Genomic DNA, 15,821 nt, shown 5'->3' on the forward strand with positions numbered 1-15,821 from the left:
AATCCGTACAATTGTTCGTAGAAACACTTAAGGGCTATTTTAACTTTCAACTTAAGTTTTCCCGCACTTCAATTCCGTTGGGTAAGATCGAAAGCCGTCCAACGTCTTTTTAAACTTAATTGTTTTTAACTATTTCAAAAACAGCGAAAGCGCTTTGTTTAGTTCATTAGGAGTTTTTAACTTAAGAAGAAAAGAGATTTTAAAACTATTTTCGGACGCGTTTATAAGTTTAGAGTCTGGTTCGTGAGAACCTCTTTTGGTTAAGAAATCCAGGTTATAATACTTTTCAACTTAGTCAAGATACTATATTTCTTAAAAATAGGTTTACTACTCTAACGCAATGCGCGCCTTTTTATAAGTGACAATAAGAGGGTTTGATTAGGGAGTACAACTCGGTTCTGAATACGCGAAAGCGACAGTTCCCATTAAATTAGTTCTTTTCAAAGTAGGAAACACTGCCCATAAGTAGCTCTATTAGCAAGTACTTGGATTATTAATTGATTACGTGAATTACATTCGACCCTGTCTTTATTAATTAAATTTATTTCAATACTTTACTTTTCATCGCACACTCTAAAAACACCTATTTTGATTGCCTTTGATAAACACCATAACAATGGATAACGATAGATTGACACTTGGTCTCTGTGGATTCAACAATCTTTTATATTACTCTGACGCGTTCGTATACTTGCGAAACACCGCATCAACAATCCTTCTGAGGGCAAAGTGTTTGTCGCTCGAACTGGAGTTTTCCTAGAAAAGGATTTTATCTCCAAAGGAATCAATGGGAGGAAAGTAGAGCTTGAAGAAATTCAAGAATCACAAAGCATTGATACACTTATGAAGGAATTAGAGCAGGAAACACAAGTAGTTGTGGAAGAGCATCCTGCTCAAGTAGAACAAGACCAGCGTAGGTCAGGCAGGATACGTCACCTACCTGAGAGATATGGATATCTCATAAGTGATCAAGGTGATGTATTACTCATGGATCAAGATGAGCTTGTGAACTACCAAAAGGCCATAACTGGTCCCGAGTCTGAGAAGTGGCTAGAAGCCATAAAATCTAAAATGGATTCCATGTACACAAACCAGGTTTGGACCTTGGTAGAGCCTCATGTAGGAGTTAACCCTATAGGATGCAAGTGGGTCTTCAAAAAGAAGACTGACATGGTTGGTAAGGTACATACCTATAAGGCAAGACTGGTTGCAAAAGGATATAAAAAAATTCATGGGGTTGACTATGATGAAACCTTTTCACCAGTTGCAATGCTTAAATCTGTTCAGATTTACTTGCTATCGCCGCGTATCATGATTATGAAATATGGCAGATGGATGTCAAAACTACTTTCCTTAATGGGAATCTTCTTAAGGATGTGTACATGACACAACCTGAAGGATTTGACATACCTGGAGAAGCTCTAAAGATATGTAAGTTACAAAGGTCAATCTATGGATTGAAGCAAGCTTCTAGAAGCTGGAATCTTCATTTTGATGAAACAGTAAAATAATATGGATTCATCAAGAACGAAGATGAGCCTTGTGTCTACAAGAAGGTTAGTGGGAGCATGATCGTTTTCCTGGTATTATATGTAGATGACATATTACTCATTGGAAACGATGTCCCTACCCTACAACAAGTAAAGTCTTGGTTGGGGAAATGCTTTTCTATTAAGGACCTAGGTGAAGCAGCCTATATATTAGGAATCAGAATCTATAGAGATAGATCACAAAAACTACTTGGCCTAAGTCAGAGTACATACATAGACAAAGTGCTGAGACGCTTTAATATGCATGATTCCAAGAAAGGATTCATACCTATGCAACATGGCTTGTGTCTATCAAAAACACAATCCCCTTCAACTAAGGAAGAAAGGGATCGCATGAATAAGATTCCATATGCATCTGCAATAGGATGTATCATGTATGCCATGTTATGTACTCGACCAGATGTCTCGTATGCTTTAAGTGTAACGAGTAGGTACCAAACTGATCCTGGTGATGCTCATTGGGTAGATGTCAAGAATATCCTTAAGTATTTGAGAAGGACTAAGGACTCGTTCTTGATATATGGAGGTCAGGAAGAGCTGGCTGTAATTGGATACACCGATGCTAGCTTCCAGACAGATAAGGATGACTTTAAATCGCAATCTGGTTATGTGTTTTGCTTAAACGGTGGCGTTGTGAGTTGGAAAAGTTCAAAGCAAGATACAGTTGTTGATTCTACAACCGAGGCCGAGTATATTGCTGCCTCAAGTGCAGCAAAGAAAGCTGTTTGGATCAAAAAGTTCATTAGTGAACTTGGCATGGTTCCTAACATTGTGGATCTCATTGGTCTCTATTGTGATAACAATGGTGCTATCGCACAAACTAAGGAACCTAGATCTCACCAACGATCCAAACACATACTTAGGCGTTATCACCTCATTCGAGAGATAATAGATAGAGGAGATGTGAAAATATGCAGAGTACCTACACTTGACAGTATTGCTGACCCATTGACAAAGCCTCTTGCGCAGCAGAAGCATGATGACCATACTAGATCTATGGGCATTAGGGATATGCCTAATTGGCTCCAGTGCTAGTGGGAGATTGTTGGTGTAAGACCTAGAGGCCAATGATTTTGGTACTTGTATCAAATTATTTATTAATAATAAAAGGCTTTTTCTTTATTATATTTGTTTAATAAAGTTCCTAGAATATCTAGTATGTTTAATGTATCAAGTGTAACTTAATCATGAGATCACATTACACATAAGGACACTATTCTTAAAGTATCTGTAGTCGAGCTTTATTGTGAAGTGGGATAACATTAAAACATTAAGACTATTATGTATATAGACTGATGATCACATCTCATGGATCATGGATAAGGAGTTATCAAGTCTTAAACATAGGCATGAATATTAAGAGTAATATTTATACTGGATTGACCCGCTATGAGAATACTATATAGAATGTTATGCAAAGTGTCATAAGTTATTCTCATGGTGATAATGGTGTATACCACCCTTCGGCTTGAAACCACTATGGACCCTAGATGTAGAGTCGAGTGCCTTGTTGTCGATCAAACCTTGTCTGTAACTGAATGACCATAAAGATAGTTGATGGGTACTCCACGAAGCATGCTAAGGGACATGAGTGTCCTAGATGAAATTTTCCCATCCTGCGTAACAGGATAAATGTCTATGGGCCCAATATTGAACTGGACAAGGATGACACTGTCTATGCCTTGTGTTCAATATAGACATAAGGGAAAAAGGGTAATTATACACATAAGTATTATCACAAAAGGATTTGTCAGATCACATGACAATTTCGTATCTTGGGTAGCAGTGATGTGTTGCTAGATACCGCTCACTGTTTATTATGTTAAATACGTGATTTAATATAATTACAAATGCCGCGAAAACCTACAGGGTCACACACAAAAGGACGAATTGATGAGAGATAGAGTAACTAAGGAACACCGTAAGGTACGATGCACTTAAGTGAATTGTAGAACATCGTAAGGTACGGTGTACTTAAGTAGAATACGGAATATGGTAAGGTACCACGCGCTTGAGTGATTTTGGCATATTATAAGATATGGGCCACATACACTTAAATGGGCTTTTTAGCTTGCAGCCCACACAAGTGGTTCTATAAATAGAACCCTTGTGCAGAAGCATTAGTGCAGTTGCAATTTCGTTTCTCTCTCTCCCTCTCTCTCTCTCTCTCTCTCTCTCTCTCTCTCTCTCTCTTTCTCTCTCTCTCTCTCTCTCTCTCTCTCTCTCTCTCTCACTCACTCAAGCCTTCATTCGTAACAGCTAACACTGAGATTGAAGGAATCCGTTCGTGTGGACTGAGTAGAGGCGTTGTCGTCGTTCAACGTTCGTGATCACTCTGTAGATCTGCATCAAAGGTTTCAATCGTCACAAGAGGTAACGATTCTATCACTGATCATGCCCATTCGTAAGGATCACTAAAGGAGAAAATTTTAAATTCCGCTGCGTTTTGGATCGCTAATCTCCTTCACCACATGCATTGTAGAGTCTTGATGTTTAGTACATTGCATCTATTATTTGGATATGTAGTGAATGATTATATCGATATTGATGAATAAGAATACTTTGGGTGGTGTATGTGAATGAATTGTGTTGAATGATTGTTGATGTTTATTTAGGCTATCCTTGCATACTTTTGCACCCTTATATATATTATGAACGTATGCTCACCCATTTGTTGTTTGTGTGGTTTTGTGCTCCTTCTTGGGGTACATAAGAGCATGTAAATTAGTAGCTGCTTAGAAACTGAAGGATGTCGTTGAGGTTATTCTTAATTCTTTTTCGTTTTTATGCGATGTTTAGATTTCATTGCTCTGATTTGTAACACCGAGTGGGTGAACGATTATCTTATTAACTGTTGTCATTTGTTATGTTGTTGATGTTGCAGGCAATTTGTTGTAACTATGTTTTATGCTTTGAGACATAACTACTAGATGAGTTACTTCAATTGTTTTATTTCCGTTGCGAGAAGCTTATGTAAAGGTGAGCATGTGATGCCATGTGTTTAAATTATTACATGTTTTATATAACCCTTGTTAAGGAGCAAGTTTATGTTATGTTTGAGTGACATCCTATGTGTGTATTTGTTTTATTTTTGCATTATTCACGTTTCGGGATTTAGGGTGTTACACATAACATTATTGTCATATGCACTTGAGATGTACGAAACAAGCCTCTCGAGACTTCTAATTCATTCACCGTCATTAATATCCCAGTCTAACTAACTTTTCAAACTCATTTCAAGATGCTCGAAACTTTGGATGTTCCAAAAACACATTTTCATCGGAGGCTTCGTTGGCGAATAACATACATGTCTATTTCTTTTAACAATCATGATAGAGGTAATGAAGGAAAGTACGAATAATATGAAAAGAGATATGGAGTAAATGATAGAAGACACCTCTCTTTATACTTTATAAAAAAGCATCCAACACATAGTAGCTTGTTGAATTGGCGCCACCACTAAAATATTGTACACAGGCGACAGATGCATCAGCGCTAGCATGCAATCACCAATTGGATTAATTACGCAACATGCAATCGTCAGTTCAATTGACGACACCACTTATTTTTTAATTGAAGTCGCCAATTTATCTGACAACAATTATTCATTTCAATTTATTTATTTTTTATTTGAAAATGGATTATTTTTGAGAATTATATGAGAAAGATAGCTATTATAGATATTTATTTGAAAAAGATGATCATTTGGATAAATTTTTCACATAGATCCTTAGAACATCAATATCGCTTGCAAATATAATGTACAGTGGAGAATTTTGTGAGATTCGTTTTAAAGTTTTGGATAGGTTAAATGAATATATAAAAAATATAATTGAATTGTTTAAATAATTTTAAAATGTAATATAGAAAGTAAGTGACCATTTAAAGAACAAGTAAGTAAGATAGATGTAGGTGCTCTCATAATCTGTTCTTCTCTTTCCTCTACGTCCTCTCACCTCTAAAAAGAAATGAAGTCATTGGTCAAGAGAAATAAGACTTTAATAGCACCTACAACTCTAGACCATAAAATCACATTAAATAAGACTTTAGTACCACCTTTTATATCTTTTAAAAAACAAATAAAACTATTATTATTTAAATTTATGAGTGTCACATTTTTTTACACTCTTCATTACTATTATCAGCATCTGACAGAAACCTTTATCATTCTCACATTTGCCTAACACAATTTTTGATATTTCAAAAGTGTGTTATATGCACATATATAACCCTGAATTATATCATCAAGTTTGAAAACAAGTGTCAAAATGGAATACCTGAAAAGAAGGAAAAAGTGCTTTTGCATGCCTATCATTTATGATTTGGATGAACACTTTATTTTTAGGCTGAATTATTTGATGAACACTTATAAACTGCATATATTAAGTAGCATGGAAAACATAATGATCTACCATTCTAGTTGAATCTTATTTATTGAATCCAACCAATCCCATTTAATCTTTTTAACATTTCCACCATTTACACAAACAAAGCATAAAAAGAAAAACCTTCAATTATTAAAGAGCCTCCTATGTTAGTAGGAATCACAATAAAACTATGAAAGAATTCATCATTATATAAACACATAAATCATACGTAATTTTCCACATCCAAAAACATCTAAGCAACAACTATAGTAGTGTTTTGAAATGGCACATTCTTGTTTGTCATTAAGTTTTGCTGTTGTTGTTGCTGTTTTACTTTTTGGAGGAATATTATTTGTTGAAGCAATTCCAAGAACATTTTTTGTGTTTGGAGATTCACTTGTTGATAATGGAAATAACAATTACTTGGCTACAACTGCTCGTGCCGATGCTCCGCCGTATGGAATCGATTATCCAACTCACAGACCAACTGGTAGATTCTCCAATGGTTTCAACATTCCTGATCTTATCAGTTAAGTTCATATTCATTCTTTTTTTATATATATAATTAACCTTCATTCAGTTTTGTATCTAACTATAATAGAATTATTGTTTCAGGTCAGAGACTTGGTGCAGAAGCAACATTGCCATATTTAAGTCCTGAATTAAGAGGACAAAAGCTTCTCGTTGGAGCTAACTTTGCTTCTGCTGGAATTGGAATACTCAATGACACTGGAATTCAATTTGTTAACATTATAAGAATGTATAGACAATATGAGTATTTTGAAGAGTATCAAAATAGATTAAGTGCACTTATTGGAGCATCACAAGCGAAAACTCGTGTGAATCAAGCACTTGTTTTAATCACTGTTGGTGGTAATGATTTTGTGAATAATTACTACTTGGTTCCTTATTCCGCAAGGTCCCAGCAATATCCGTTACCTCAATATGTCAAGTTTCTCATTTCTGAGTACAAAAAACTTTTGCAGGTAATGTTCTTCTTAATATTATTACTGACGTTAACGTGTCTGGTGTTTGTGTGTCTGTGTTGGTGCATGTAAGTTGAATATGGTTTGTTGTTACAGAAACTGTATGATTTGGGAGCTAGAAGAGTTCTTGTGACAGGAACAGGACCAATGGGATGTGTTCCATCCGAAATAGCTCAACGTGGAAGAAATGGAGAATGTTCAACAGAGATTCAAAGAGCTTCATCATTGTTCAATCCTCAACTTGAAAACATGTTACTAGCACTCAACAAGAAGCTTGGTAGAGATGTTTTCATCGCGGCGAACACGGGAAAAACTCACCTTAATTTCATAAGCAACCCGGGACAATATGGTTTCAAAACATCAAAAATAGCATGTTGTGGACAAGGACCAAACAATGGAATAGGTCTATGCACACCACTTTCAAACTTGTGTTCCAATAGAGATGAGCATGCATTTTGGGATGCATTTCATCCATCTGAAAAGGCAAACAAGCTTATTGTCAATGATATCATGTCTGGCTCTAAGGCTTACATGAATCCAATGAACCTCAGCACCATCTTAGCATTGGATGAAACCATATAAAGATATAAGTAATGGCCCAATTAATAAAACCAAGCACAAGTATATGCTTTGGATATCATATATTCAGTTCATCACATAGCATGACATGGTCTCTAGCTCATTGCTTCTTTTTGTTATTATTACTTTGCTTTCTCTAGTTCTCTTTATGATTGTGAAACATAATCAAAAAAAGAGAATAGGTTTCTGTGTGTTTTTTAGTCCTTCCCAAAATGGTTGTAGAAACTTTTGCAGTAACTATAACCGTAAATTTGATTTAAGATTGATTTTATTTTTTAACTGCTTTCCATCACTTGAAAACTCATAACTAGTGACTTTATATTTTTTTACTTTTAACTTGAAAAATATTGAAACCCTACAAATATTTATACTTGCAATGCTAGACTGTTTCTTGAATAACAAGTCAACCAACTAACTCTAACTAACAAAGTAGTTAGGCTTCTAACTAACTAATAACAACTTCTAACAAATTATAGTCCCATAATTCAACTACTCAATCAACTGAAACATGCCCAATTCATTCCTATATTGTGATGAGCTTATTTACTTCAATCATTAACTTCTTGGGATTGATTCTATCCATATTTCGTAGCAAGTTGAATATTATTTTTATATGTACTCATCTTCACATTATGACAGAGACAAAACCAATTGCTTCTTTGAGCTCCATTAAATTGGTGCTCCGAAGAACTTGAAAAAAATATTCAATTGTGATTCTTCTATCAACTTTTTCTCCACATCAGTTTGCATTAGAGAAACACATGGTGCATACACTTCTGAGTAGTCAAGGTCAACTCTTAGAAGAAAGTGTTGTTCCACCAATGTTGCTTTGTAATTTTCCGTTTATCCATCAATATTGTGTTTCACTTTGTACACCCATTGACAAATTCCTAAATTAGGGTTGTCTCAATTGCAGCCAAATCATTTTTCATAGCAACTTTCAAACTTCTTTCTTTAGTGCATCATGTTGATTTATTGGTTCTTCATCTGCTAGCAAAGCAAAGTGAACCAATTTTTTTTATTATTATTATAAAGTTTGTTAATTTTCACGTTTTTAAAAAATAAGTGGTTGTCATTTTAGCCTAATGGTTAAGTATTGGTTGTCGACATCTAATAGTTTTAGTAGGACTATTGTTTGGTCGGATTGGTGTGATAATCTCGCTATTTGTCTAGTTTAGTTTGTTGGTGTTTAGCTTACTGCTTCTTTGTTGTTGTTCTGTTGGGTTAAGCACCCCTTGTGCTATCTATGTTAAAATTGCTTTGTTTATTAAAAAACTAGTTTGAGTTTAGACATACACCAATTTTAAAGTTGAACTAAGCTAAAAAGCAGTCTAAAAAACTTGAGGGTAGGTGTTGTTGCACTAATACCAGAATAGGTAAAAATAATTGAGGGGTGCCAAACCCCTCCTACCAAGGTCCACCAGTGATGATGATTGAGTTAGTGACTCATATAACACACATGCACAAAAAAAAATATACTTATAAACAAACCTATATCAACAACTTCTTAAGTAACAAACCCTTAGGGGTAACAAACCCTCGGGGTTGGTCTAGAGACAAATACTTGAGTCTTTAGAGTGTGCTCTTCTTAAGGTCTCAAGTTTGAATTTAATAAGGTGCAAATAATTTCTGTGTTGAGTCAAGTATATACAAAACTTTATTTTACCTTTAAATAGGACATGTAAGTGCACATTAGAATTAACCCTCTTGAATTAATCGGTCGCAAATTGGATATTAAGATTTAAGAAAAAACTTGTTGATTAACAAGTGAACCAACTAACTCTAGCTAATAAAGTTAGTTATGCCTTTAGCTAACTATTAACAACTTCTAACAAACTATAGCTGACTTGCTTAAAAACACATATGTCAAAATTGATGGAACATTTTTCTCATGTATCACAAAAATATATTTTCAAACAAAATATTGTAAATATAAATTTTTTACACACATCATTTTTAAGAATGTGTGATTGGGCCTAACTCAATCCTATAAAACCGGCTTGTAGATGTCGTAGCGCGAAAAAAAATTGAGCGTAAGGAACAATCGAAATATAAACAAAACAAAGTCGCAACCAAGATTTTTTTATTCCCAAGTAGGAAAATTAAAAATATCGATAAAACCCACGAAAAACAAAAAGAAATGGTCGTCGCAACCAAATCGGGTTCAAGAATCTGTTATGCAATAGAAAGATATTAGCACCCCTCACATCTGTTGTACTTAATGGGACCCATTTATTTAGTTTAGTGTAAGAATGTTAGTGTGATATCGTTTGCGATCTTCTACTTATCGAGTGAGAAAAGAGAAAGAAAAAAAAGGAAAGATTTTTATTAAAACGGTGCCTGACAAGATTTTGAAATCCGACTCCTACGTATCTCTGTGTGTTATAAAGAACTCAAGGTTATGTAGTTCTGCTTACAAAGAACTACTAGGTTGATCCTTTAGACATATCGAGTAACTAAATCTTTACTTTTTGCTTGCTCTTGAAGGCGAAAGTCTTTGTTTGTTTCATGTCAATATGGATAAAGCATACTCATTTCTAAAAATATTTTTGAAGTCGCGCAAGGGCGGAAAACAAGTTTGATTGGCTAAGTTGCTTTTAAGTTAGGGACATCCATTTGAACAGGGAGCTATACTGCAGTACTCAAATGCTCAGAAAGGAAGATGCCTAAGCCCAATCACTCTCTTTTCGTCCAAGAGTTATTATGAAAATGTGTGACGAATTAAGTCAAAGTTCATTAATGGAAGACGATTATTCACATAGGGAGCTATACAGCAGTGCCCAAATAATCGGGAAGGAGAAGATCGATATCCAATCAATCTTTTTTCTTCTATAAGAAAAACAACTTAATTCAGATAATTATTGCATTTTTATATGGAAGATGGATGTTCGAGCATGGAGCTCTATAGCAGTATTCAAACATTCAAGAAAGAGAAAGTTTAAACCTAATCTTTTTCATCCATTTTTATTGAGAAAAACTTTAAAAGGAACGAATTGATGTTGGATCAAGTATTGCAAGTTGACTATAAAAAGAGTTTGAATTAATCAGAGGATATTCTCGACATTAGATCAAACACTCGCGTTGCATTCAATTTAAATTTGATTTGGGAAAAGGGGCTCGATGTTGGATCGAATATTTGTTCTTGTTCTTTTCTTAAAGTGGTTAATCTTAACCTTGAGTTAACAATCAACTAACACAATAACAATAAAAATAAAGGAAAGTGATAAATTTATTACATATTACGGGAATGGGGATACAATTTTTATAATGGGGATATATTAAAGAGATTAACAATACAAGCTCAACAAACAACTGCAAACAGACAAGGAATGCAATGTAAAAAATACACAAGAGATTAGAAATAAACTGACAATTAAACTAATGAATTCATCACTATTTTAAGATAACTTAAAGTGAATTCATGTATAAGTCACTCTATAATAAGTCGGTCAACAAAATCTATGCGTCCAAGCGGTTTCTGAAAGCTAAATTGAATTTAAGCTTTGAAATCGCAACACACTGGAACCAAACAGCGCAATTCGATAAATTATGTACAACATCTTCAAAAGTAAAATAAACTGACAATTTAACTAATGAATTTAGCGCTATGTTAAGCTAACTTAAATTGAATTTATATAGGAATCACTCTTTAAGAAGTTGGTCAACAAAATCTATGAAGGTGTGAAAAACACAAGAAATATGGGGTTTGAATTGGGTTTTACAAGCAAAAGCTTTTTTCAAAAAAAAACTTTGAGATCCTACTGCTTTTATGTGTTGGAACTGTGGAGTCTGCCATTCATGCTCTTTGAGATTGTAGAAATGCTTTACATGTATGAATGTCTCTTTTAAAAGAAATTCACTAGGGCTTCTTCTTCAATCTAAATTTGCAATAATGGATTGATATGAATATGTAAATTAAATCGAGCAAGGGTGAGAATGATGATTGACAACCATATGGGAAACTTCTTGTCACAAAATCTGGTTTTGAAGGAATCAAAGAGAACATGTGGATGATCATGTAATGCCTAATAACTTAGCAACTAATATTCTACTAAGAGTCAAGAATTATAGGATGAGTATAAGTTTGCAGGATAAAATTTCAAACAAGCAAAGGACTATTCAACAAATCAATGGATGCCACCAAAGGATAATTGGGTTAGGCTCAATATAGACAGTGTTGCAAGTTAAAGACCAAGCAGGGCATGAAGGAGTTATTAGAGACAAATATGAAACTTGTTTAGGAGGACTTTCAAAGTGCATTGGACACTGTAATATCATATTAGCGAAATTATGAGGAGTTTATGAAGGGCTAATTCAAAGTTTTGATAAAGGATATAAGAATGTGGAATTAAAAATTGATAGTAAGGAGGTTCATGCAGCTCTCATGACTGAGAATTACAAGATGGGTGCAGGTTTGGGGCTTATTCGAAGAATAAATAGTTTGATCAATCAAGATTGGGAGATTCATTTAGATAATCTTTATAGAGAGAAATAAATGTGTGGATCCAAGATTAAGAATGAGTCATGGTGGAGGAATTCTTTTATATAATATTTGTCCCTGAGATATGAAATCTATTTATTTAGACGATGTTGTTGGAATTTTTTATAGCAAAATTTGCTTTGGGCTTATTTTATATAAAAAAATATATATATACATAGGATTAGTTATTAATAAAATAATAAATCAAGAAAAATTTACAAAAAGAATATGTAATTTGTTTAAAAATATCAAATGTTACCAGGGCCAAGGGACAATGCATGAGATCATCGCGGTGGTTGTTAAAAAAAATTAATTTAATCAAATGGTCGAGGATAGAATCATGAACGAAATCACTTTCCTTATAAGTATTCCAAGCACTCTCAAATGTCTTAGAGTTGGAATGCAATAATACCCAGGATAATTCAGCTTATACTCGAGTTCGCACAAGACAGATGAAAACTCAAATGCATGAAAGAGTATCTAGAATTTTAGTGAAGCGGATGTATGATTTTGTTATCATTTTTTTGAATTCGGAATGAATTATTTATAGGCCATATTGGTTTTGTTTCACAAGATTGCGACCCTTGGTGAAACAACTTCTTTTTAACAAGAGTTACAAGCTTTTGCCAAAAGTTACGTATTTTTACCAAAAGTTACATTGTTTCCCTACTGCAACATTCTTCAAGAGTTGCATACTTTCATTCAGATACACTTCACGAAGTGTTGTCTATTTCTGAATTCAAACCTACTGTAACACTTCATGAAGTGTTGTCTGTTCTGAATTCAAGCCCACTACAATATTTCACAAGTGTTGCCTATTTCTGAATTCAAAATTAATCTTCACTAGAATATTTTCTTGTCATTTTGGAACACACTTAAGATTATTAATTCTTAATAATTTCCAACAATCCCCCACTTGTTCTAAAAATATGACAAGATCAATTCCAGAAAAAGATAAATAAAGAATGTTAATACAGTTAGGTATCTTTCGATTTAAAACTTAACCTTAGTGAGGACAATGCAAAGTCTAATCGAAATGTTAGGTAGCAAGGCTTTTAAACCATTAATCTAGATGATTAGGCCGACGTTAACTTACACACATTCTTTAAGGGTTATTCCCCTACATATCTTGCCTAACAATTATTTATGGCCATATGCTTTCTTGTTTCATAAAATTTTCGTGAGAGAAACTCCAACTGTCACTTTGAGACGACACTATCTCGAAATTCACATAGGTGAAGTTCATATTGTATCCTTTTCCATGAGACACATGCCCTCAGTATTGAACTTCATTTAGAGTTTAAATAAAAACTCAACCCTTATTTTAAAGGTCAATATTATCACAAAATGTTCGACAAACATCCAAATCAACGACTTGTTATTACCCATTGAATCTTAAGATTAATGTTCTATTAACGTAAGATTAGGTTGTCGCCATTGTCGGAACTCTTACTCAAGGAGTTTCAACCCCATGCCTTTCGAGGTTATTTTTACTAAGTCTCTGGCCAGTGGCTTAGTAAATGGATCAGCCAAATTATAATTTGATCGTATATATGTGAACGAAATGATTACATCCTTAATCAATTTTCTCACGAAAGAATATCTTAGTCCTACTTGGCCTAGACTTTATGTTAATACATTTTTTGTATACTTTAGGTTAAGTGGCTTGACTATCACAATGCATCAACACCTTTGAAACATTGTTTTTAGCCAGTGGAACTTCCAACAGAAGGTCCCTCAACCACTCAGCTTCTTCACCAGCGGAAGCAAAATCCCCGAACTCTGATTCTATGGTTGAGAGAGTGATCCACATTTCTTTCTTTCTCTTCCAAGAAATTGTACCCTCGACTAGTGTAAATATCCACATAAATACATATTTATGATATTCAACACTTGATATAAAACTCGTATTTGTATATCTTTCTAATATGACAAGAAATCTACCATAATGGATACCAAGATTTTTTTCATAGGGTAGCCAAAAATCCTAACTATGGCTTTCCAGTGCCCACCATTTGGATTACTAGTAAAATCTACTCATTTTACTAATTCCAAATGTTATGTCGGGCCTAGTACATTACATGCACTTGTATATTCCAATTGAGCCATAACTCTTTCATCATTCTTTTGAAGTTTGACATAGAATCAAATGGAGTACTTAATGTTAATACCTTAGGATTGGCATTAATTTTGTAAAACAAATAATGTAATCATCTCTGTTGTTTTAATATGTTGGGTTGAAGAAGTTCAACATCTGGACCAACATGTCATGTACGATGTCACGACATCATGCCTGTGACATCGCACATGTGTAGAAAACTGAATTAATTAATTCAGTATATATTCTGGGATTAGTAAGGATATTTGGTGAATATCCTAACTCCCATGTGGAGGTCTTAAAGACTCAATCAGAATATATATAGGCTCAAAATAAGGAGATATATATGGAGAGATTCTAGGATTGAAGACCTTGTTTGTAGCAGAAATTTTCTGCTGTATTTGTAACAGCAAAGAACAAGTTTGCTGCGATTTCTGAAGGCCCAAATCCAGTTGGGTGATTAGGTTATAAATAGCTCATTGTAATCCAGTTTTTGTAAGCCTCTTAGAATGAATTTTTAGGGGTGTGTGTGAGGTAAACCTCCCAATCTGTGGGAAGGTTACCATGTGTTTCTCAGTGGTCAAAGCTGAGAGTATTTGTAACTCAAAGCCTGTAGGCAAGAGTGATTTTGTTCTTGAATGAAGCTGTGAAGCAAGTTCAAGGTGTGTTAACATTACATTGTATTTGTAGTGATAGGAATGGAAACTGGAGGTTTCTATCTAGGAGTTCCTAGGTATAGATTGCATTGGGTAGGGATTAAGTGAAGAGTTGTAAACGGGGGAGTTTAACTCTGAATTAATACTGCTGATAGTGGATCTTCTTCCTGGCTTGGTAGCCCCCAGATGTAGGTCATGTTGGACTGAACTGGGTTAACAATTTCCTGTGTTTGTTTTCCTTCTGCATGTGTTTTTATTACTGTCATAACTCAGCTGGTATTCCAGTCAGCTTATCAAGATGATAACAGACCTGGTATATAGCCTTCTGTTTGAATGTCAATCAGAATGTTGTAACATTCATCAGTGACAGCGTATACTGAATAATAAGCAGGTTGGTTTCAGTTCAGTATTTATTTAAGTCTGTTCTATTCAAGGATAACAGACCTGGCCGAAGGATCATCGTGAAACTGTTAAACTGGATGTTTTGACAGTTGATATTGAAGGCTGATACTGAAGTCGAGACTAGTTGGTCTTTTACAGTACTGCAAACTTAGCACATCCTGTTTCCATGAACATAACAGAATCAACATATGTTCTGGCTGTCGAACTGAATGTTGTGACATTCATTCCCAACAGCATGTGCTAAAGTGTAGGACGATTGGTTTTTCTGTTTCGGTATTTTTCTCAGGCTATTCTTCAGGGATTCAATAGCTGAACTAAAATCCAGGAAACCAACTACTAACCTACAATTAATGAACCTAGCAAATAGCCTAGCTGTTAGCAATCTAATAAGTGGAAATTAGATTAACGTGTTCAACCTTTAATTCAGGAAATACAAGTAAAAGACAAACACACTGGAACAATGTAACAGATGATGTCCAAAATAAACAGTAAGACATCATGCTGATAACTGTGTAAGAAAACAACAGAAGTGAGTGCTAGGATTGATCTCTGTTGAGTCTTTCTTCCTGATGCACAGAACCAGGTGTTCATCCATTCTAGGGTGACATAGAATGAGATGTCGTGACATCTGTGAACGTGTGCATATTAGTACAGTGGTTAATAACTGTCTTGCTGTATTAGTTACAATGTTGGATCAGATGTC

At 34.5% G+C, this 15,821-nt stretch overlaps 1 protein-coding gene across 1 annotated transcript; it reads left to right on the forward strand.

Moving 5' to 3' along the window:
• The first annotated feature begins 6,110 nt into the window (after positions 1 to 6,110).
• On the forward strand, positions 6,111 to 7,742 carry LOC127123510 (GDSL esterase/lipase At5g33370). Its single transcript, XM_051053723.1, has 3 exons — positions 6,111 to 6,446; positions 6,533 to 6,903; positions 7,000 to 7,742. Exons 1-3 carry the CDS (start codon positions 6,200 to 6,202, stop codon positions 7,483 to 7,485), a joined length of 1,104 nt encoding a protein of 367 aa, XP_050909680.1. The 5' UTR covers positions 6,111 to 6,199; the 3' UTR covers positions 7,486 to 7,742.
• Positions 7,743 to 15,821: the final 8,079 nt, after the last annotated feature.

This window comes from Lathyrus oleraceus, chromosome 1 (genome assembly GCF_024323335.1).
Source record: "Lathyrus oleraceus cultivar Zhongwan6 chromosome 1, CAAS_Psat_ZW6_1.0, whole genome shotgun sequence".
Taxonomy (NCBI): domain Eukaryota; kingdom Viridiplantae; phylum Streptophyta; class Magnoliopsida; order Fabales; family Fabaceae; genus Lathyrus; species Lathyrus oleraceus.